Below are 24,368 nucleotides of genomic sequence, written 5' to 3' on the forward strand. Positions count from 1 at the left end.
TAAGAAATACAGGTATTTGTCATATGCACAAAATTTATTTTTCTCTCCAAACGTATGCTCACACACAATGCTAATCAATTCATGTCAAACTATAGGGTTTTTTTGAAGCTCCAACATATCCAGGAGCTCATGTCAGAAGTGTTTTAGCAACAGAACAAAAAATTCCTGTAGATTCACATTCTTTGTATCATTCATGCCTAGTTGTGTGTTATCTAGCTGTGTGTTATCTGAAACCATGGAAGAAGGTGAAGAATTCAACTATATTTTGCCCATCTTTTCTGGTGTTGCATGAAACTGTTTCAGAACTGAACAAATATTTTAGTTTTCAGCTATGCATCATGCCTCACTATTAACAGATTTTTACATCCAAGTAATCCACGGATTCTGGCAAAAATAGCACATTATTCATTCATTCAAGTAATCCACAGATTTTGGCGACAATAGCAAATGAGTAAAACAGCAAACATTCCCTGTTCACACTCATTCAAGTAATCCTTGTACAGTCACATTGATTTCACTAAACAAATCTGCAATTATAAATCTTTACATCCAAAATGATTCAGTGTACAGCAAAAAAATTCCCTTACAATCACATTCTTGCAAGAGTTCTTCTTGCAAATATTCTTTGCATCCAAATTGCTTCAGTGTACAGAAAACCATCTAAGAGAATTGATTCAGCTACCAAACAATGTCACAAAAAAATTCTGTACAGCTTCAGCACATCATAAACTTCAGATAACACAGCTTCAAACATCGTGGCTTCAGATAACATCAAGCAGACAGTAGATTCAGCAAACAACAGGGGCGTGGTGCCGCGTCGGGTCGCCGGGTAGCAGAGTTTCTGTCACGCAGGACAGGCCGAGGAGCCGCGTAGGTAGCCGCCACCGCCACCACCATGTGTGGTCCCGCCCGCCGCCGCCACCGCCACCACCACGTGTGGTCCCGCCCGCCGCCGCCGCCGCCAACGCGTGCTGTCAGCGTTGCCGCCTCCAGCGTGACGCGGGACGCCACCGAGGATTCAGGTCGTCGTCGCGCGCTACGGGAGCAGGGCCGCCGTTGGTCGCCGTCCGCCGAGGGTTGGGTCTCCAGGTCGCTGGTGCCGGTGGGGATCGAATCGAGGGAGTTTGACCAAATCGAATCGGGGGAGACGAGCAGTTCATAGGGCCCTGACCTCCTAGTTTCAGCATTAGCGCAAATGTCAAGGGGTTTTCCGTAAAATTGCGTTTAAGTGGCAGGTTGCATTCCTACGTCCGATCTGAGCCGTACAAATCGGATCCAACGGCTGCCGTTGCAAGTTTTCAGGTTTTCACCTGTTGGGCGTTTTCACCTGATATTTTGCCTTTTTTATTATTGCATAAAGAGCAAACATAGAAATCGCCATTAGTTGAAGTGTGAGGATTTATCTGTTGCATTGGAAAAGAATGAGAAATGAGATTAAAGGATATATGTTGTATACCTTCTTGGGAAACAGGTCTATGAAGACTGAGTTTTCTGAAGGAAGCTGCTTTGTATGTCAATCTCTAGAAATCCCCATGTCACCAATATTTCAACAGTTAGAATGTAGATAAGCTTAGTTATGTCAGAAAAGATGTAGCTGCAACATTCTTGGGTTAAAGCATTCAGGTAGTACAGTAAAACTAACACCAGGCAGTGCAAACAAAACTGTCGATCAACCTTACTGCAAGTTCAGGTAGGCGATAGGGGTAATATAAAAGAAATGTAATAGCCACAGAAGATAAAGTTCTTGTCCCTGAGCATAGCTCAAAACTAAAAAGTTCCTTGCACAATAATGTATTTGTTTGGTGATTTGGCTTCGAAAAGTTAATTTGAATTAATGTGTTCATAGGAATTATCGATGATTGTGAGACCATTTTCTGGATGAAGATTGATATGTCTAGCATACAACAGTGCTCGTACGTGCACTAAAACATCCATTGTAGTATTACAACCGGTATTTATCCTGCACCCAAAAACATCAAAATGAACTTGAGCTCGGATTTAGCTTCACGATGCAAATACATCGAGCGATGATTAGTAAGCTATAACTATAATCCAGCTGCTCATTGGACTAAGAGATCGATGGATAAATATGTTCAGTGGCGCAATAAAAACTGACTTGCCAAGATATAATGAGTCTGAATTTCCCATATAAGACTGAATCAGTAAAGACAAAAGTGAAAAAAACAATTATACAGCACAAAATAACACTAATCCAACACTTTCTAAGAAAATAAATATCTAATGTTAGATAGTCTTATGTAATGATTGCACTTAGCTCAATACTTTTTAGCAGGTTGTAATATGCGGTGTAAGAAATTGGATGCCCATCTCTTATGTAACAAATCAGAAGGTTGATATGTGTATGCCACAGTTCATCTAATACTACAAATGATATTTTTTGTCGTATAATGCAAGAATGTAAGATAAATCTAGAGTAACATGTTCCTATCGTCAACCTGACACTAACTTGTTCAGGTTGCAAACATGGAAACCAACTATATACTGCTGTGAACCAAATGAGATTAGTGAACTCTACTATCACATCATATAATTGTTAGTGAACTTGAAAATACATTTATTAAACTCGTATCTTACCTAGCATTATTCATCTGACAGAAGGATTTACCATCTCAGACATTCTACATCATAAGTTTAATATAGTTTATCAAAATTCAACAAATACCACTCATCCACAGAAGAAATTTTATGCAGTAGATCCTTAATTTAATATAACTAAATAAATTTCAATTAAACTTCTAAAGTAATTTTACATAGTTGATTGAAAACTCATCTGAACATGTAAAAACAGCACAATACACAGTGAAGAAACAAGAAAGTAAGTTGTACCTTGAGAAAACATTATATTTGGGATATATCACCCATTTGATGGACCGAACAGGGGAACGTGAGGTTTTATCAGAGGAAATCTGAACCTGTTCATGAAAATTACAAAGCAATAGTGAAAAAGTTGTGACTATAGTCAATTGTAGCTTATAAAGAATTATCAAATCACATTTATGTATGCCGTATATTGAGGAACAAATAATTCAAGATTAAGAATTACCAAAGTATTCTTGACGATGCTGTACCAAAGAAGAATATACAGTATTATGTAGACATATCAATCAAACATACATCGAATTATATTCATACAGATAAAATGCAATTACTAATTGATGTGAGGAACTATGAAACTGTATTAATTTTTTATTTAGATTAGAAGCTTATGTGTATGCACCGATTAGATTTTCTAACTTGAAAGCTATGTGTTACAGTTGTGGCACATGGTATTAATTCTTCACACTTGACTTTCTTTAGCAAGACAAAAGTTATAAAAGGGCATTAAATTAATTGGAAATATGAGATAGATCATGGTGTAAGTGTGGAAACTAATGCAACATAAACATATACATGCAAGGTACATAACAAACATTCTCGGGAAAAAAGTTAAGTTATATAATGACGAGTAGCAGGTTGGCTAGGTAACGGTGAACATCGCGTATCAGATCCAAAATAAGCGAGCAGGGGCAAAGAGTGCTGGATATGTTAACTGAAGTTACAGGTACGAAAGAAAAAACCTCCAATTCATTGACATTGCAAGCATGATAGAGAAGGGGACAAAAGAGTGCTAAAAGCTCATCACATCAATGGTGAAAGGACCCATGAAAATTGAACTGATGTTTGAAACAGACGAATGAGTGGATCTCCATATCTACTTTCCTTACTATCTTGCAGCTTTTTACAAGAAAATAAAACTCCCTCCGTCCCATATTCTAAAACTATTGTAAATACTCGTTAACATTGAAATCAAGCAATGTGCATGAACTTGTTCCTCTGCTCTCCCACAAAAAGAATTCAGCAGTCTCAGCACCAAATACTAATCATGTTATGTCACTGACAAGAGACATAATTGATCAGCAAAATTCACATACTTCACCAACCATTGTTAGTACTAACCAACAGTCCCAGTAACTAACAAGGGATGAGATCTGCCGTAGGATCAAACAGAAAAAAAATCTTCTCTCCCGTGCATCAATGAATTAGCTGGAACCAATGGCATGACGGAAAGTGACAACGGGAAATTTTGTACCTTTTGCAAGCTCGTGGACGGAAAGGAACAATGTGAGGAGCAGACTCGGGTCGGAGAAAAACGACCGGTGGCAGAATCACCACAGTGGATGGAGCGGGGCTAACAGGAGGATCGTGGCGAAGGGAGGTTGGCCATCTAGGGTTTGAGAAGGGAGGCTTCTAGGGAGGCCGGGGGCGGCGGAGCTGCAGGTGGAGTGGTGGACGGCGAGGCCGAGGCGACGGGAGGCTATTTATCTCTGTTTTATTTATTTATCCATGCCCGTATCTTGCTTACTTATCTATCTAAAATATCTCTAACAAAAAAATAACAAATTAACTAACTGAATGAAAACCCCGTATAAATTAGTTTTACTTTTTAGAAAAATGAATAATTATCTAAGGCCATATGTTCTCCCTTCTCGTAATCCCGTTCGGCACACCCCTTTTTTCTCCCATTTTTCTATGATATTGTTTTGCTAACAAACTTCTTTCTAATTTATATCAATTTTTTACAAGCGATTATAGAATAAATTTTGAATGACACGATTCTGTCGATTCAGAAATTAAACTTCTTTCTAATTTATATTTGAACAAATAGCACAAACACACGTTAGTTTTGCTCCATCACACAGCTAACAGATAGATGTTGAACGGTTTCCTCGTTGAAGCAGCACAATTTGCTCCACCACCACCTGTGTTTGCGAGGTTCCTGTTGGTTCATTCTTTTGTTCCATGAGACTACATACCATGTGTTTCTGGATGACGTGTAGTGCATAAGAGAATACAGTGTTCTCCACGACTCCACAATTGTAGAAGCCCCTCGATTCCAAATGTTTCTGATTCCTTTCTTAACTTCAGCTTCTAACTTCCATGTCAAAATTGTCACTGGATTCAATCCGATTCTTTGTTTGCTACACTGGTGGCAACTCACTTCGATTTGCAAGCACAATAATCATGTCTCCAGAAGTACTGCACTAAACAAACATGGTGTGCCAATCGTGGGCTTGCAATCCAGGCACCAACAATACAGGCACCTGACCTAGCTCATTAGGACGTGTATAATGGGATGACGCCAGCCTTTTTTTAGCGATGCCACATGGGATAAAATCTGACGTGAAAGAGAGAAATTAAGAAAAGTCACAAGTCTTCTCTTAATTAAGAGATGATCTTTTCACAAGAATGATAAGGCAAAGATAAGGCAAATTTCCCATTGTACTAGATTTTGCCTTTTCTTAGCATTTATTTAGTTAATTTTATTCATCTAAGAATTAATTTTAAGATATAACAATAAGAGATAACCCGTTGTACAACATATTTTGTTGTCTTTTCTAATTGACGTGTCACAATTAAGATAAAACAGTCTTATCAACCATTGTACATGCCCTTGTATGTTTCTCCCTATTATTGCCTCAGGTTGAAAAGCCTGTGCTTGGTCTAGGGCAAATCCATCTTTGAAGAAACTATAGCAAACAAAAATATATTATTCTTCCGATCCTAAATTATTGTCGTTGTTTTAGTTCAAATTCAAATTTGAACTAAAACTACGACAATAATTTATGATCGAAGGGAGTAATGTATAAGTAGAATTTCCTCCACAGCAGTTGGGTAAACAGCACAATGAAACAAACAAAAAAGACAGGAACAACAAGTGAAGTGAAACACATTTTCAGGAATGCCGTCCATAACATCCTACTACTGCCAGATTCCCCAATAACATCCAAACCGGGTACAGCATCAACATAACCAGGTAAATGTACATCACACACATGGCGCGCAGGGTACCACATAGCAGAGTAAGCTTAGAATTAGTTACTCAGAGGTTCACAAAATGAAAACGGGTAACAGTTCAGTTCTCCTTCCTACCAAAAATAATGCATAAGCCAGCCCCAGCAACCATTTGGTACAGTTCAAACTAGACCAGAATACCCCTTCATTCGATCGAGGCCTCCGATTAGTCATTGATGTCAATACTAACTGAGATCTCAATAGTATCCGGACAGAGTGCATGAATGGATTTTGGTAGAACGAACTCGAAGTAGTCGTCGGAAGAAGGCAGCCCGCCGAAGAGATCAGTGCAGGCCACACTGAAAGTAGACTCCTGGCGATAGCTGCCGCAAGGACTCTCGTAAGCAAGCTTGAGCCGGCACTCTGATGCCACCGCTGACTCGTCGACGGCAACTGCACGGTGTACATAGAATGCGGTGACAACGCAGCCATGCGACTCCCGCACGACCTTTAGCAGGAACAAGTATAGCTGATCAGGAATGGCCCTGTCTTTTTCCACGCACGAACTCCGGTAGTGATGGATCGCATGGAAGCCCTCGTTCAGGGAGAGCTTGAACATGCCATCTGTGGCATTCGTTGAAATTGTGTATGGCCATCCGCCCGTAGGTCCCATGGGGAGCTGGTGAAGGTGCAGTTGTCGGCGGGGCAGTGGCATGGCGCATGCCGGCAGTCCCGGCGGAGGTGCGCTTAATGGTCGTCGTCATTGCAGGGTAGCATGGCGGAACAGCCGTATGCAGCATTGGGGCATGGGACCTTGAGGGACTTCAGGATGTTCTCCACGCCCAAGCACCGGCGGTAGCCGCCTGGAAGGTCGCGCCGGCAGGCATGGCACCTCTTCATACTCCCAGGTGGACCCATCTCCGTCTTGCTGCACCTTGAGCACACCAGGTGTCCCACATCACACTGCAAATTAACAAAGGATAGCATCTATATAAATTAGTTTGCGATTCACAACACATGTAAGCTCGCTACTGTTTCCGTAGGCACATAAAATGTACTACTCCTTCCGGCCGGAATTACTTGTCTCAGATTTAGTACAAAGTTATACTAGATCAATGACAAGTAATTCAGGCCGGAGCGAGTACCTCTTTTCCAAAATACAAGGGGTAGCATTACTCCATTAAGATGCATGTGCGTGACTTGTGTGATACAAATCATAATCATAAGTAGTACTTTTAATACGAATACAATAATATCAATGGTATTTCACATAAGTTTTATATTGTACTAGTTACTCTCTCCTTTTCGGTTTATAAGGCACTTTTACAGTTTTACTCCCTCCGCACAGAATGTAGAGCGCATAACTATTAAAACTTAGTTTGACCAAGCTTCTAACAAAAAGTATCAACATCTACAGTGCCAAATAAGATTATTAGATCTATTGTGAAATATATTTTCATAGTATCTTGGTTTGACACTTTATATGTTGGTGTCTTTTGCTATAAGTTTGGTCAAAGTTTAGAAAGTTTGCAGTCAACAAAAGCTATATGCCCTACATTTTAGAATGGAGGGAGTAGTATGTAAGCCCATTTGTCTAGGGAACAAGCAAACTTTGGTTTCCAATGTGTAGCCAACTAAGTGCATCTCCAATAGCTTGTATGTTACTTTGTGTGTAAATTTTTCTTTCATCAACCAACAACATATCATACAACTATTACAATAAGGCCTATCTAACTAGTCCAATAGGAGATGAGAGAAAAAAACAAGGTTGCTCTCTCTTTGCACCTTGAAGGCTTGAAGCTTGTGCAAGCATTGTATGTCCACATACAACCTCACTCTCCCACCTCATTTATTATATGTCACATCACCAAAACATCCTACATGGCAAATTTACCAACAAGCATCTTACAACAATATATTGAAAATGCCCTAATGGTCGAAGAGGACATGTGTGCATATTTTCTACCTCCTTTCAGGTTTATAAGGCACGCACGTTTCCAAGATCAACAATTTAACTAGCAAAATATAAGTTATATGACATAAAAAATATACTCCCTCCGTCTCGAATTAACTTATTTATATAAATCCACGTCAGTTAATTCGGGATGGAGGGAGTATGATTCAAAAGTTCATTTGACTACGAATCTAATGATATACTTTCTGTGTAATATAATATACCCCCTCCGTCTGAAAATAAGTGACTTGGATTTGTATAGATTCTTATACAAATCCACGTCACAAATCCAAGTTACTTATTTTCGGACGGAGGGAGTAGATTTTGTTAGTTAAATTGATGATCTTGGAACACGCGCATGCCTTATATACCCGAACGCAGGTAGTACTTCATTAATGAAATAATAATTAGTCCAATACTCCCTCCTTTTAAGTTCATAAGGCCTATCTCAGAAATCATTTTACTTTTTATTAGGGCCATTTGTCTTGGGAACAAGCAAACTTTGGTTCCTAATGTGGAACCAACCAAATGGTTGAAGAAGACATATGTATAGACATGCTTTGTTAATGATTAACTTTGCACCTAACTAGCATTCATGGTAAGTGTGAATTAGGAGATAGGCCTTCCAATCCGAAAGAGATGGAGTACCTCACTAGGAACTCCTTGGTTAATGTGCATTAGGACATAGGCCTTACGGTTTGAAAGGGAGGAGGAAACTAATTGTTTGTCAAAAGAATAAACAAATATATCTTATAGTTTGTATTACGGAACGGAAGTAATGTGTAACTGAAAGACCAGTGGCTTCAGTGGAAAGGCACATATGCCGCAGTCTAGTACGCCAGCGTCCACCACTGTCATGTTCTCAATCATGTTGGGAGTTGACGACGACGTACTGAAAAGATAGGTGCGTGCGGAATAGAAAGCAAAGATCAGCACCAAAGTCAAATTAAAACACTATTCTAAGTAACTAACCGCAAACAAAAATTAACGACGACCTGATCCTGCCGACAGAAAGAGGGGGAGCAACGAGCAACTTCGGCGGCGGGAGGACAACGGAGAAGCTCCGGTCACGAGCAGGGGCAGCAAGGGGATAAGAGCAAGAAAACTCAGGCTACCGTGGCGGCGGAGCTAGGGAGGGGTACTAGCGGCGGATCTGGGAGGGAGACCGGCAGCTACTGTGGGGATCGATTCCTCGTGAAGCTCTGCTAAGCCGAGACGTCAAAAGTTTTGAAACCTATGGGTTTACACAGTCCGAAACCAAACTGTTTAGGCCCAAACCAAACCATCATAAACTGTTTCCATTCTGAACCCAAACCGAACCAAACTGTTTCAACCTAATTACAACCGAACCATACAGGCCCAAATTTTACAACCGGTTATTCCCGAACCGTTCCCTGTCGTGTGTTTATCAATCGAAAACATGCTAATAACGGCATGTGAGGTGTGGATGCTGCCATTCCGGGTTGAATCCATTCGTACTACTACTAGTCAGCAAATGCGGCATGTCAGCCAATTCGCCGAACACATCACGTGTGAGGGCTAGCCAGCCGTATCATGAATCTTATCCCTGCCATGGTCTTCTTCTCTGACTAGTTAGATATCACTCCAATAGCTTCAAAAATTCTTAGGTCCAAGTGCATTGATAAATCGGTATATATACATATATACATACAGGGGTAAACACGGAGGACGTATACGCAGCGCACACCGGAGTAAGTATACTGGACTCACTACAGGATGAGGAAGCTCGTCGTCGTCTTCTTCCTCTGCTCTCTCCTCTCGGCCACAGCCACCGCCGAGCCATCCCCGGACCCAACCAACAAGGACTGCCACCCAGGCGACAAATCAGCGCTCCTCGCCGTCAAATCCGCCCTCGGCAACGCCTACCACTTCGCGTCATGGACGCCCTCCACCCCGTGCTGCGACTGGTACAACATCCACTGCTCCCCCACCACCGGCCGCGTCGTCAGCCTCGCCGTCTTCCAGGACGCCAACCTCACGGGCACCATCCCCAACGCCATCGCTGGGCTCGCCCACCTCGAGACCCTCGTGCTCCACCACCTCCCGGCTCTCTCCGGCCCCATACCGCCGGCGGTCGGGAAGCTCTCCAACCTCTCCAGCCTCACCGTCTCCTGGACCGCCGTCTCCGGTCCCGTCCCGGCCTTCCTCGCCGCGCTGAAGAAGCTCACCTTCCTCGACCTCTCCTTCAACTCGCTCACGGGGAACATCCCGGCGGCGTTGGGGACCGTCCCGGGCCTCTCCGGCATCAACCTCAGCCGCAACCGCCTCACGGGCCCCATCCCGGCGGCGCTCCTCGGTAATAACTCCTCCGCGGACCAGGTCTACCTCTGGATGTCCCACAACAACCTCACGGGCCCCATCCCGGCGGAGTTCGCCGCCGTCAGATTCGCGCATCTCGACCTCTCCCGCAACGGCCTGACTGGCTCCGGCGGCGGCGCGGCGGGGCTCTTCGGCCAAGGGAAGGAACTGCAGTACCTAGATCTCTCACGGAACGCGCTTGATTTCGACCTGTCGGCGGTGGTGTTTCCCGACGGGATCTACTTCCTCGACGTGAGCCACAACGCCATCCGCGGCGGAATCCCGGCGCAGGTGGCGGATTTGGGGAACCTGCAGTTCTTCAATGTCAGCTACAACAGGCTCTGCGGCCAGGTGCCTGCCGGCGGGAACATGGAGAGACTTGATGTCTACAACTTCCAGCATAACAAATGCCTCTGCGGTGCTCCCCTCGCTCCCTGCAAGAAGTTGTAAAATCCATCTGACCGGCCGTCTGACTGACAGAGCGACCAAGTGAAGTGTTCATATGGATTCAGTTATGAAATAAAGCCAAGATGGTTAATTATGTCTTTCGGTGTATCAGTGAAGTTGTCGGCTAATTTTTGTCGGTCAGTATAAAATCATCTGGCCCGGCTGACAGAGCGACCAATTTCTTTGTGAGGGTCTTGCAATTTCGGAGTACTTGTTAATGGACATCATGAGACACCTGGTCTAACAGAGAAATCTGTTTTTTGGAAGATCAGACAAAATTTATTTCTCAGAAGTCAGAAGCGAAGTACATAGTGCAGTGTGACATTGAACACGATAATGAATTGCATTACAGGTAAAACAGGGCAAGAGGAAGCTCTGTGTGCAGAGTTTTATGCAGGCTATAGAAGGGTTGGAAGCTTTGTCTAAACGCCTGCCTCTAGAAGATAAATTATGAGACACAGTGTTGCAATCTCTAGATACATGCAGAATGACGTCAGAGCCTTGAGTTTCATTAAAGATCCTGTCCAGAAGGGGTTAAGCTCCCAATGACCTGTGTGGCCTTGAAGATTTTTTTTGAAACGGCCTTGAAGATGTCTTGAGGTCTTGAAGCTGCTGCCTGAGCAAGGATGAGATTGTCTGTTAAGAGAGCTCCACTTTGAAGATTCAGATTCCTCTTGATGAAGGCAAATGCTCTGGTTAAGAATGTAAAGAATAACAGACGCAAATGCTCTGGTTGTTGCTAACAATTGGTTCAGACCTGATAAACCTAGGAGAAGAGAACCAATCAGCTTTTCTTTTGCCGGAAGAGCATACCTTATGAGTCTCCAAGCGAAGGTTTGGATTTTGGGGATCATTTGTTTGGATGCCCAAATGGCTCGAAGAATGGAGATCTCTTGCACAAAAGGAAGCTGTCTGATGGGAATAGACTTCCTGCACTAAAATCTTATAAGCACTTTTAGAGGAACAAAGACCTCGAGATTTATGCTTCCAGCATAAAAAATCTTGGTCTTCAGACTGAAAAATAGAAGTGTTAAGAATAGAGACAGCAGCTTGAGGGCTAAAGAGGAGGCGGATAAGATTTGCATCCCAAGTTTTAGTACTTGTACACCAAAGATCCTTCAATACCGAGGGATGAACAAATCCAGGTTGCTGAACATTCAGGTCATCTATATTATCACACCAAGGCATGCTCCAAACTGAAATATTACCATCCATAATTTGTTAAAAGCAGGAGTTTCCCATAAGATGCCATACCTTGAGGATGGAAACCGAGAAAGGACTTGACTTCTACTTCCTCCGTTCCATATTAAGTGACTCAAATTTGTCCAAATATGAATTAATATAGGACGGAGAGAGTATATGGTAGTCTGTGGTTGGTACTTGGCCTTGAGAGTTGAGAATGAGAGCCAACATGTTTTGAGGGCCATGAACGATTTCTCGAAGCAGCTAACAGATGAGGCAACATTGGTGGTTTGGATACTCTTGGCACCAAGACCTTCCTCCTGACAGAGAAATCATGGATCTGAATTCATGGTTGAATAAGATAAATTTATTTTAACATTTGTTTTTCTTTAGTGTATAAAAACAATTGCTTGACTATTGGAGCATTTTAAAACCTTAACTGATCCGAGAAATCCCGCCACCTCAGCGGCTTATACTTTGTTGGTAGATTTTTTTATATTTTAGTAGACTTTAAAATATTTAATCAAAGACAAAACCCGAATAATTGTTGGTCAAAGTGTGGCTCAAATTTCAATAGGAGCCTTATATTTGAGTAGTATTTATTTTTCCGGATGCAAGAGAACAAATTTGAGGATTCCTATGTTGTCCTGAAATAGTACATTTTTAATTCTGACTACCAGATCTATAAACTCTATAAAGTTGAAACCCACTAAGTGCGGTAAATTTAGCAAGCTGCACATGCAGTCTATCCACATCAACATTTCAACTAACTTTTAATTTCAAATTTCCATCTAATTCCCGTTTTTTCTAAAAAACAAATATAATTTCCATTCTAATTTCGATTTAGCCCATCACGTCCAACCCACCGCGTGCGGCCCATCTTGCGTCCAGAGCAGCCAGCCCGCGAACAGGCCCCGCGTACTCGCGTCCAGCACCGCCAGCCACGGACATCGCTAAAACAACGCAAGCCACAGACGAGCTGCCAACCACGAAGCCACAAGCCGAGAGATTTGTTCCCCCGCCGCGCCCCAGCCGCTGTCACCACGCGCGCGCCCTCGAGCTCCCCGCCTGCCGTCACCATGCACGCGCCCCCGCCGCCGTCATGCGCTGTCCCTTGCTGCCCGTCCCCGCCGGGCTTCGTCGCTGCCGACCACTGTCATGGCGCGCCTCCGAGCGCCCCGGCCGCCGCCAATGCGCTGCCCCTTGCTGTGTTGTCCCTGCCGGGCTTCGCTGCTGCCGACCACTGCAATGGTTCATTCCGCGCCCGTGCCTGACGTGCGCGCCCGCCCGGACCACGACCTTCTGATTCGTTGGCTCGTCACGTCCAGCCCGCTATTGTTGGGATGGCCCACCAAGTGCAGCCCGTCTTGCGTTGTCCAGCCAACCGTGAGTGTCCCACCGCCCCCAATTTTGTGCTTTGTTCCGCCGTCGCTCCACCTCCACCCTCGCTAAGTAACCGCAGCCTTCATTCCCCTCTCATTTATGGCCGAAACAGCAGCCACCACACCTGAATTCGTGGGGACTTTGGGTCGGTCTTAATGCGACCGCTCTATTTAGTCCCTTCTTCCACGTGGTTCGTCCTCACCCCTGCGTCTACCGACAACTGCTGGATTCTAGGAGCCACTCCAAGGTTTGGGATTTTCCCATCTTATGTTTATTTTCTTCAGGGATTTGTAGGCCACTTTCTAAAATTGATCTGTATTTCTGAAGCTCGAACGCAGCAGCAAGCAGAATTATCTCGGATTTCTGTGCGAATTGATTTCATCCATATCAGCGAAATCTGTCCTGACGGTATGTCATATGCATATTTGTTGTATATGCATATTTGTTGTATAATTAATAACTGATTCGAGCTAATACATCTGGGGTTGAGTTGCTTCGAAGGATTTTTGCACCAGAATTTTGATGCAACACCTTCATTGGAGTTTATTGTTATCTGCTTTGTAGTCTCACACAATTTTCTCCACCCATGTATTTCCTTAATTGAATTGAGTTGTTCTGCCTCTCACCGTATGTATCTCATCAGGTTATGGCTTTGCGGGGTGTTCTACAGTAGCCTCTCACCTGTGTGCACGGAGTCACTCGTCTAAACTGTGTGTTGATCGAACAGCCGCAATATGTATCATCAACTCCTTTAATTGGTTCCAGTTAACCTCCATTTGGTGCTTCTACAGTTCTATCTGGCTCAAGCTTGAATTTATTTTTAATATATAAATTAGGATGAAGTCCTTCCTTTTGGCCAGTGATGCTATTTGCATTGTGGTGTTAACATTTTTTTGACATCTCATACATATTGTACGATTGAGCAGGTTCTCATTTAATGAGAAGAGAGAAGCATGTGCAGTGACGAATTTTGAGGTGCAGAAGCAGAATCTTCTTTTGCCCCCGTTTTAGAATTTTGGATCCCCTTTTGCTAGTCCTTTATTACATGTTCTGTCATGCTTTGTTCTCTCCTCAGCACCTAATAAGTTTATGCCAAATATTCAAATGGAGTACTGTGTAGATTGAGAAAGTGTTTGTATGTCAAACTCTGTGTATCTTGGACGTTTGTTGAGGTTGTATGTAATTGATGGTTTTCTGCTCTACACGTATGACATATGTAGTCTTTGTTGTTCTAATATATGGAACATTTATCTTTACAAGATCTAGGCTTTGTGCATTGTTGAATTTCAACGGTTTTCTTACGAGTACTTTGAAATCATATCTATTCTAATCTTCTTCATGTATGTTCTGTTTACTCACTGTACAATGAGGCGTCCTTTTACCTCATGTACAGACGATGCACTTTCTACTTGGATTGGCTTTTTCCAATCACATATTATTATACCAAATTTATGATATTTATAATGATTTATGTCTTATGCTCATTTTCCCTTTGTTCTAACTTCATTCTTGGTAAAAAGATTGTTCTGAGTTTCCGCAACAACGCACGGGGATCATCTAGTTAAGGATTATAAACCACGGCTAACCCATCACAACTAGCAATTCATCACAACTACGACCATTCCATAAAAGGTGTCTGGCAAAGGAACTCCAGAACTTAAACTTCCTCTTGAACAGAAATGCTTCACCTCTGAGAGGATTGTTTGATATGTTAACACAAGCAGCAGCATCGAACAGCAGAACTCGCTGTAATATATACAAAAGCGCCTATCCCTAAATCCTAATTAAAAAGAGGAGAAAATTCACTGTCTTTCTTCCCTCTTCTAGAAAGAAGATAAGATTGGCACACAGTATCTACAGCAATGGACATGGCCGATGCTCGCCATTTTCGCAGCCAGAAGTTCTTCCTTGTCATCCATGGCTTGCATCACATGATCATCTATGCACCACCAACTTGGGCTCTGAATTGCTGCCTTGAAAGCCAAGCATGGCTGTTCTCCGACTCCCTTCTCACGCTCAGCAAAGGCAGGCACCGTTCTCATGTCTTCTTTGGTAAATTTTCTTCGCTCAAACTCAAACTTTTTTTTGAAATTGGTTGTTGGCATGATGGTTGTCTCTCCACTCTTGCAAGATGTTTAAAATAGGGATGAGCCAATGCTTGATTATGCACAGAACTATTGGTAGAAGCGGGTCGAGCGGGACGAAGGAGAGGAGCAGCGGGAAGAGGTGGCGGTAGGGGAGGACGGGGAGGAGCGGGAGGCAGGAGGGCGGCGAGACGAGGCTGGGCTACGCGAGGAGCGGAAGCGGCAAGGCGAGCCCCGGGCTGGAGGCGGCGAGAGAGAGCACGCGCGGGTGGTGGGAGGCAGTGAGGCGCGGGAGGTGGGCGGCCAGGAAGTCGGGCATGGGCGGCGGCGCGGGCAGGCGGGACGCCTAGACGAGCGCGTCGCCACGGCCGCGACGAGCGCGGAGTCCGGGTCGGACGCGCCTGAAGCCGAGGCAGAGGTCCACGGCGGGGTGTCCATGGGAAGCCGGCGGACGGCGGCGGTAGAGTGACGGCGGAACGAAGCGGAAAATGAAGGGAAGTGACGCGGTTTGCTGGGCCGATGGACTGGGCCGATTTTTTTTATTTTTTTTTAGCTGTTCGGGATTTTTTTTCAGACAATTTTTGCCTTCCTGCGTTTTGACACTCTTGTTTTGACCACCGGTATAAATCAATGACCTTCAAATTAAATAAAATGGATGGCTGACAACAGTTTAAAGGTACCATAAAAGACCTCTCAACGGATCCTTGGACGCGCCTAATTCGACCATGGACATGGCGTCCACGGAGGCGCGCGTCGTCACCGGCCGCCGCTATTCCTTTGCCGCGTGGGACCGTGCGGCGCAGTTTCCTCGCTCCGCGGTTCCCCGGCCATCCGAGAGCGCGCCTTCACTGCCGCCTCTGTTTCCTCCCACTCAAGCCGCCCATCTTCGAGGTACTCACGTGCATCGTTCCTTCCATCCCCTTCGTACACACGGCTACCCTACTGTACAGGACGTGTTCGGACAAATAGAACATTTTGCCTATCGGTTTAGGAGATGCATGTCATTGGGGAATGATTTTGTGATCAATATATCCATATCCCCGGGATGCCATTGGAGATGGTCTAACATGTTCTAATTATTACGTGTACACTCTTGCAGTCTAACGAGGGGCACGCGCTGTGCTCGTCTTGCCGGGAGGATCACCCCGCAGGCGCGCCCTACAGCCGTTGCCTCCCCATGGACGTCCTGCTGGAGTCCATCCGCGTCCCGTGCCACAATGCTGACGCCGGCTGTGCTGCCCGGCTGGCCTACTACGACCTGGACACGCACCGGACGCGCGCTGCCCGGTGCGCGCCTGCGCCTTCCAGAGCTCCTTGGCCGCGGTCCTGGACCACTGCACTTCTCAGCACGCCTGGGATCTCGCGGCTACCGACCAAGTCCGCGCAGGGGAGATGTTCGACGCGGAACTCCGCGACGGCTTCAACGTCGTCCTTGTCTGCAGCTCCTCCGCCCGCAACTTAATTGCCGCTGCTGTTGGGTCTTTTAGTGAAGCGGCAGCCGTCTGGCCGTACGATCTGTGCTACCTACACACATATTCAGCCCACATCTGTCGGCGTTGAGTCGTCCGCGTCGGCGGCGCGCTCTTCCCTCAGGACGACAGTGGAACTGCATCTCTGCTGCTCGGAAGCGCGCCATTACCAAAAAACTGAAGTCGATGTACCGTTCGGCGATCTCTACGTACGATGGGTTTTGGAGCAACCGCACCCCGCTCTTCGTCGTGCCCACGGCTGTTGTGCCTTTCGACATTCCTTCTATCCGGGTTAGGGCCGTCGTTTCCATCAAGTAGATTTTTTTATTTTTCTGTCCGTTCGACATTGGTATAAATGAGCACCGGATCAATCCAAATCTGCAAAATTGCACCAATGAACAATGTTAATTTTCGACACTAGAGTTTTTAGAATATTATTTCAAAATTTGTTCACTGGAGTTTATGTTAGCAACTTTAACAGAAGATCTCCTAAAAAATGAATGAGTTTCTGTTAACAACGTTGACCTGACCTTTTAGAATTATTTCAAAATCTCAGTGAAAAATCGATCATACTTTTATATATCCAAGAAAAAATTATGAGCCGTGGAAACAGTTTGCTACCGAAAAATCTGGTTTTGCACTAATACCTTCGGCAAAGGCTTTGCCGGAGACTTTCCTCGGGGCCGCTGGCAAAGGGTTTCGGTATGGAGCTCAACCGGTAAAGATTTTTTTGCCGGCGGCTTTTTCTCGTCACCTTCGGCAAAGGCTTTGCCGGAGGGAAAAAGAATGCCTCCGGCAAAGAAAAGTAACGGATAAGCAGGCGGACGGAAGGCCACATGGCAGGCCCTTGCCGAAGGCCAACCTCCGGCAAAGTAATTATTGGACTTTAAAAAAATTGCAAATGGCTGCTGCTCCACCGCGTGCGCCGCCATGGCTGCTGCTCTGCCGCCGCCGCTCGCCCCGCCATGGCTGCTGTTCTGCCGCCGCCGCTCGCCCCGCCATGGCCGCTGCCGCTGCTTGTGCCTCCTGCTTCTGCTCCGTCGCGCTGCTCCGCCGCCATGGCCGCTGCCTGCAGGGAGAGAGCTGGGGGAGGAGGAGCCGCTGGGGAGGAGGAAGAGCGGCTGCTAAATCCCGTCGCTGGGGAGGAGGCACAGCCCCCATTCGTCGCCATGGCCGCTGCCTGCAGGGAGAGAGAGAGAGAGAGGAGCTCGCGGAATAGAGGAGCGGGAGACTCACAGGAGAGAGAGGAAGCTGCGGGAGAGAGAGAGACTCGCAGGACCTGCGGGAGAGAGAGGAGCTCGCGGGACTCAGCAGCACGCGCCGCGTTCACTGCTGCCTCCTCCCCAGCGACCTCCCTGCAGGCCGCCGCCGCCGCCGCTGCTGTCCGCGCGGCCTCGCCGCCGCCGCCCGCGCGGTCCCGTCGACGCCGCCACTCGCCACCGCCGCTACAGCTTCCCCACGCAGTCCAATCGCCACCGCCGACCAGAGAGATCCAGGGGAAAGGAGCAGAGAGGAGGGAGGCCACGGGGCTGGGAGAGATGAGAGAGGAAGAGCACGGGGAGAGATGAGAGACAGGGGAAGGAAGCACAGAGGAGAAACGCAAAGGACACAGCGATGTGCGGCTCAGATATTATAGCAACTTCATCGATCCGCAGGGCAGTCACCCGGATTGGTGACCTGGCAAACCTCTTTGCCGGCGGCTTGGCCTCCGGCAAAGACTTTTTGTCTTTTTTTTTTCTTTTTGTTTTGTGTATATATTTGGCAGGTTTGATATATTTTAGTTTTGTGTAGTAACTTGAAATTTTTATCTCAAGTTTATATGCCCATAATACGACTTCACGACAAAAATTGCTATTTTTCGACAAAGTTTTAGTATTATTTCATTTTCCCTGTTAAACGGCTCTAGAAAATGATAAATAAATATTTTACATAAAATGTGGTGATTTTAATTCATATTGCTCGTAATCAATGCTAAATGAAATTACAATAAAAAATTCAACTCAAAAAGTGATGGTTTACATCATAATTTGAAACTAGAGAGAAAAGGGATACAAAAGAATTTTTTTTTGAAAACCTCTTTGCCTGAGGCCGGCTTCCGGCAAAGAATCTAGTCTGTTTTCTCGCCGTTACCGCAGCGGCAAGTACATGTGGTCACCTTCTTTGCCGGAGACGTTTTGTATTCTTTGCCGGAGACCTTTTTATTTTGCCTCCGGCAAAGCCTTCTTTGCCGAATGCCCGAAAAAAGGCCACCGGCAAAGGCCGAGGCCTCCGGCAAAGACAAATTTTCTCGTAGTGGTTTATGTTCACTGTAGTGTACAAAATCATCTGAACGCATTTTTAGCAACTGCAATGGCACAAATTTCACAAAACATTCGGAGTGTACCAAACATCTCTACCCACAAAGCTCAGCAACTGCTATTGCCGAGTAGCTGAGATTTGGCGTTGACAGACTGGACACCATGGATGTTTGGCATCTAGTTTTGTTTTTGTTGTTAGGTTTTTGTGTTCTGGGCGGTATTGTCTTGAATGTGGAGATGGTGTCGACTATAAGATTCTTGTCGGTGTTCCGTCCTCATCCCAGTGCAGGCCTCACAGCTTACTCCATGGAGTCGGTGTTTCTCGGATTCATATTTTGGTGTTTTTGTTTTTTTTCCTGTCGATCCGTTGACGAAGCAGCGGTTTCACAGCTTATGTTGCGAAGGGTATGTTTCTGGCCATGGCGCGTTTAACTATATTAAGTTCTCATTTTTGAAATGGACGGCTCATGAGAGTTTTCAAAATTTATGAGGTTAGTCAAGCTTGTGCAAGCATGGTGTTCTAATTTCGCTACCGAATACGTGAAAAAACGTCAACGCCCGCACCCCAGCCGTGAACATCTCAGCGCCGTTGGGGTTTCGCAGCGTCACGTTCGTGAGAACCTCCGAGCTCCGACGCGCTGCGGCCCCAGGCGGCGGACAAACCGCGGCGGCTCCACGCTTCTGTGAGGCGGACTGGCGGGAGGTTTCCTTCGTATATAAAGCTAGCCGGCCGGCCTTTTGCAATTAGTGCGAGTTAGCTACTCGCCTTCTCTATGCATGCGGAATTTACTCTTGACAGGGAGGAGAGGAGTATCCGAAGGACTCCATCATGACCAAGTTTACGAATTTATATCGTCGTCATTTAAATAATAAAACTCTGAAACGCCGTCCATGGATGATAATTTATCTTTATTGCTAAAATTCATACGGACGTTGTTGGGAAACTGAGTTAACGATTTATTGCCGGCAAACAAATCTCCGTGCATGCTATGACAGTGAGTAATTTCTGATTTCGATAACGTGCACTATCGGACGGTAACGTGCCGTGCGCGCGCGCAACACCGAGCCCTCCGGATCCATGTATTGCGAGTTTCAGATGAGTCGTACGTGTCTGTCAATGTTTTTTTCTTCTTCGAAAAGGATGATAACCCAGCCTCTACGTCGACCGATGCACACAATCATATATTATAAAAGTCAGGCAGCAAAGGCGAACAAAGTCGACCCAAAAAAAAAAGCAGAGACTCCACCAAACTACTCCCTCCGTTCCATAATTTTTGTCTCAAACTTATTCAAAAATGGATGTATCTATTCCTAAAAGGTGTCTTGATACATGTAAGATTTCGACAAGAATTATGGAACGGAGGGAATACCACTTACCATACGGTACAAGCCGAACTAAACAACAAAAAACACAACTCATAGGCAAAGCATTTCTTTAATTGCTGCTTTTTTGTTCCTTCTTTTGGAACCACAATCGGTGGAAACATTGTCAACATACTTCTTTATGTTGTCTAATATTTTTTTACATTGTCAAAAAAATGCATGTTACTATATTGCTAGTTTGTCAACACAATCGATTTGAATTGTTTTTTATATTTTCAACTGACACATACTTTTTTATGTTATCTAATATTTTTTTACATTGTCAAAAAAATGCATGTTACTATATTGCTAGTTTGCCTAGTTCACATCCACAATGTGCATGGAAAAAGTCTAAACCTATATTTTAAAAACTGACACTAATGCCGAGACTTGGGAGGTACATAAGTGCTGGAGTGGATATACTAGATAAATACAATGTGAGTTGTTGCACCCATTTCAATGATTTCTTTTCAGACACCTTCACGAGGACACCCTAATCAAGAATGTTAATAACATTTCCATACACATCCATCAGGACCCTAATCAAGAATGTTAATAACATTTCCATAAACATCCTTGAGGACCCTAATAAGGAATTCTAATAACATTTCCCATGTTTCATGCATGGGACATGTTTTGATATCAAGCCATCTAGTCTAACTACTGAGTGCAAGCCTATGCATGCGATTTTATTTGGGTAGTATCGCCAAATCTCACCGCCCATGTACACAACGACGGATTCACCTCATGCTAGAAGAGTCAGTGTGGTAAGACCACACAGCTTACATAGCTTCTCTGCACACATGTTTAATTAGGCATGTGATGAATGTGTCACTCATATCTGATGGGGATCAATAGTGCTACTGCACACTTCTGTTGTCAAGTGGAACAAGCATTTTTTTAACGATTTGTTCATGTTTCATGGAATGCACATTTATTAATTATGTTAATTACATCTAATGCAAGAAATCACAGTAAACGGGCAAGGCATTGGTTGGAGCGAGGCAGCCATGATAAATGAATGTTAATCACATTAAATGCAATCATTCGCTATAAATTAATCATGCATTTGTGGGAGTCATCCACCACCTATGGACTAACTAATGAACTACCACAGAACCAACTAGTCCAAATCAAAAAGCAAAGAGGAATGGTGGATGCGAGAGTGGTATAGCCCACTGGTGGTAGGGAGACATATTGTCCTAAAAGGTGATTGCATTGAATGTGATTAACATTCATTCAAAGCAGATGCCTCCAACTAAGTAATGTCTCACACATTCATTCTTATTGCTTTCTTTAAATGTGATTAACATAAGAGTAAAGTCCATTTTAAACCCTGCGCTTGTAGAGGTGGACCCAATCGAACCCTGACCTGCAAATCCCTGAACTTAGCACCCTGAACTCTCAAATCCCGGTCATTAGTGCCCTTAAGTAGGATTAGCCTCGGGATTGCTGACGTGGAAGGGTCTAAGCTGGGATTTTTTAGGCCACGCTGGATAAGAAGGTTTACCGCTTCGAAATAAGAAACTAACACTTTGCAATTCGGGGAAAAACTAGGATTCGCATCCCGGAGTCGGCGGCGACGGCGGTGGAGATGTCATCTGGGTCTGTGTCGAGCGGTGGTCGTCGATGGCGGAGAGGCACCGTGGGAGATAGGCGTTCGCCGATGCCGTATCGTGAAGATCCGATGGAGTATGAGCCAACGAAGTACTGCCGGCATGAAGGCGCCGAGGTGAATTTCATGAAGTCCGCGAAATCCTAGAAGAAGGTATTATGCATGTGGGATGCGTTGATAAGCTCAACTTCCAGTTAATTTCTCTCGTTGGTATCAATTAAGATCGAGTCTCTCTTTTGTCTTTTTTGTTCTGAAGTGTTCATTTTGAACAGTTCGGTGGCTGTGGGAGCATGGATCCCTGTTTGGCAAACCACTTAAGGGCACTAATGACCGGGATTAGAAAGTTCAGGGTGCTAAGTTCAGGTATTTGCAGGTCAGGATTCGATTGGGTCCACCTCTACAAGCACAGGGTTTAAAATGAACTTTACTCCTAACATAACTAATAAACGTGCACTCCATTAATCACGAAAAGATGGTTAAAGAAAGTTTGCCCCACGTGACAACATGGCAAGCCGGGAGAATCAACAGCTTTCCGAGAAGGATTAGTAGGTATAGGCAATAACGTCTCTTCACTCTAAAAGTAAAGCAATATCTTTTATTTCTGATGTCCTATTATTTCTGAAGTTTTGGTACTTTGTTAATTAGCTGTAATTTGGTCCGTGGGTGGAGTTCTGGTTCTGCTGGGCGTTGTCCTGGCAGTCTGAGAACATTTAGACAACTTTGAACTGTGTTGATTTCATTAATGAAATCGGGAGGTCGCTCCTTTTCTCTAAAAAAAATCTTTTTGCAAGGAAAAAAGAACGGCACAATAATGATGAGGAATCACCTGATAGAAATCATCTCACCTATAATTCTTTCACGGTGGGAAAGCCTGATCTATATCATTTGGTAGAAGACTTCTCTTCATAATATCTTTTCCACTTATGCTGGCCTGCTCACCAGCAATATCAACAACAGGAGTTCTCACCGCCGAGGACGGAGGGTTGCACAGACCGTGCTCACCAGCAGAGGCTGCAGGCTGCAGCAGAAGCAAAAGCAGCATGACGACGTGAGGGCTGTGGCAGGTAGTCTGAGCTCTCGCAGATGCCCTTGTCATAGACCACACGGAGAGAAAAAGGAAGAGGCGGAGATTGATAGGGCGGCAAAGCATGGCGATCGCAGGGCAGGCGAGAGGGAACAGTCGTCTCTGGATCGAGCGACGGCCACGACAGTTGCTTGGGGAGGGCAGATGGCGCGAGGCGATCAGGATCAGGATCGAGGCGTTGTTTCTATGTCTGCATAGGTGGGCTGTGCACTTGGCCGAACTACGGGCGCGGGAAAAGCCAATCTAGTGGGATTTTCTGCTGCATAGGTGGGCTGGCCTCTGGCGAAGCCCATCTTGCGAACCCTCCACCGGATTGCTCAAAACAACAAAATCTGGATGAGGGATGCCAACGGCTCGCCCACTGGGCTATGCGGGCTTGTCCGCTTCGGCCGCAATAGGCTGCACGGGCAGCCGCAACTCCATGAACGAATAAACGAGTGAATACAATCTGCTTCAAACTGCACGCACACAGTACTCCATGTATCTGTTTCTCCATGTTGGGAACCAGTGAGTTGATGATTGGTAATCACAAGATGAAAAACAGAGAAGAACATGAGAAATCAAACATGAGGAAACCAATCTTTGGAAATCGATTGGAGCATGAACAGACACATGCTTTTACAGGAAGCAAAAATCAGATTGATTTCTCTAATCAAGTCTTCCCTCATTGATTATTTTTCCATACTAATTTGATTGATATTCTAATCAATCTTTGATTCTGTTCATGCCTGATTAGAATCGAAGAAGAAGATGGTTGCAATCTTCACTGTAATCAGAACAACCCCGACCCGACCTCAACGGCCGGCGACGGCGCGCGTCCTCCAGCGACGAGTCCCTCACGTGGCTACGGGGCTACGGCCAGCCTACAGCGCCACAGCGGCCTATGGCGCAGCCTCCAATGGCGGCCCGATGCCCTTGCCCTCCTTCTCCGTCAAAAACGGCAGCGCCCTCTGACCCATCCCTGCGTGGCGGAGGCAGCCACCAGCGGCGAACCGAGGCCCAGGCGCTCCAGCAGCCATCAGCCTCGGCGTGGAGGCGCCCAGCCTTAGCCTCAACCAGTCCGAGGCGACGAGGCGGCCGCAAGAGAGGAAGGAGGGAGAGGGTGTCTCGATGTCTGGAGTCTGCGCATCACGGGCGAAGCAGATTTGTTGGGCTTCGCGGGCATGGCCGCATTGGCCGCAAGTTTCTAGCAACGGGCCGCTTGAGCCAATAAAGGCCTTTTCTGGCGGGCAGCGTTTGCGGCTGGCGGCTGCCCGGGTCGATGGGCATCAGGGTGAACCCTGCATGCAAAGTTGTATTGATAAGACCAGATCCTGATGGCGCGCGGCAACAGTTTTGACAATACAACCATAGAGAGAACACAAATATTTGAGGTCACG

General features: G+C 45.4%; 2 protein-coding genes and 2 long non-coding RNA genes across 5 annotated transcripts; 1 reads left to right on the forward strand and 3 right to left on the reverse strand.

Moving 5' to 3' along the window:
- Window positions 1-459: 459 nt before the first annotated feature.
- On the reverse strand, window positions 460-4,328 carry LOC106866116. Of its 2 annotated transcripts, none has more exons than XR_001406048.2 (4): window positions 4,091-4,328; window positions 2,848-2,933; window positions 1,457-1,520; window positions 460-1,339 (listed from the first exon to the last, which is right to left on the reverse strand). It is a non-coding gene; the product is annotated as an uncharacterized LOC106866116 (long non-coding RNA). The 2 variants fall into 2 exon arrangements; XR_002962792.1 differs by having other exon boundaries at window positions 1,457-1,960.
- A 1,691-nt stretch (window positions 4,329-6,019) lies between these two features.
- Window positions 6,020-6,466, reverse strand: LOC104583225. The gene has a single exon (XM_010235028.1). It carries the CDS (start codon window positions 6,464-6,466, stop codon window positions 6,020-6,022), a length of 447 nt encoding a protein of 148 aa, XP_010233330.1.
- A 2,793-nt stretch (window positions 6,467-9,259) lies between these two features.
- Window positions 9,260-12,136, forward strand: LOC100827147 (polygalacturonase inhibitor). The gene has a single exon (XM_003566492.4). It carries the CDS (start codon window positions 9,485-9,487, stop codon window positions 10,514-10,516), a length of 1,032 nt encoding a protein of 343 aa, XP_003566540.1. The 5' UTR covers window positions 9,260-9,484; the 3' UTR covers window positions 10,517-12,136.
- Window positions 12,137-16,163: 4,027 nt separating this feature from the next.
- On the reverse strand, window positions 16,164-18,246 carry LOC112270587. Its single transcript, XR_002962850.1, has 2 exons — window positions 17,279-18,246; window positions 16,164-17,009 (listed from the first exon to the last, which is right to left on the reverse strand). It is a non-coding gene; the product is annotated as an uncharacterized LOC112270587 (long non-coding RNA).
- Window positions 18,247-24,368: the final 6,122 nt, after the last annotated feature.

This window comes from Brachypodium distachyon, chromosome 2 (assembly GCF_000005505.3).
Source record: "Brachypodium distachyon strain Bd21 chromosome 2, Brachypodium_distachyon_v3.0, whole genome shotgun sequence".
Classification (NCBI taxonomy): Eukaryota; Viridiplantae; Streptophyta; class Magnoliopsida; order Poales; family Poaceae; genus Brachypodium; species Brachypodium distachyon.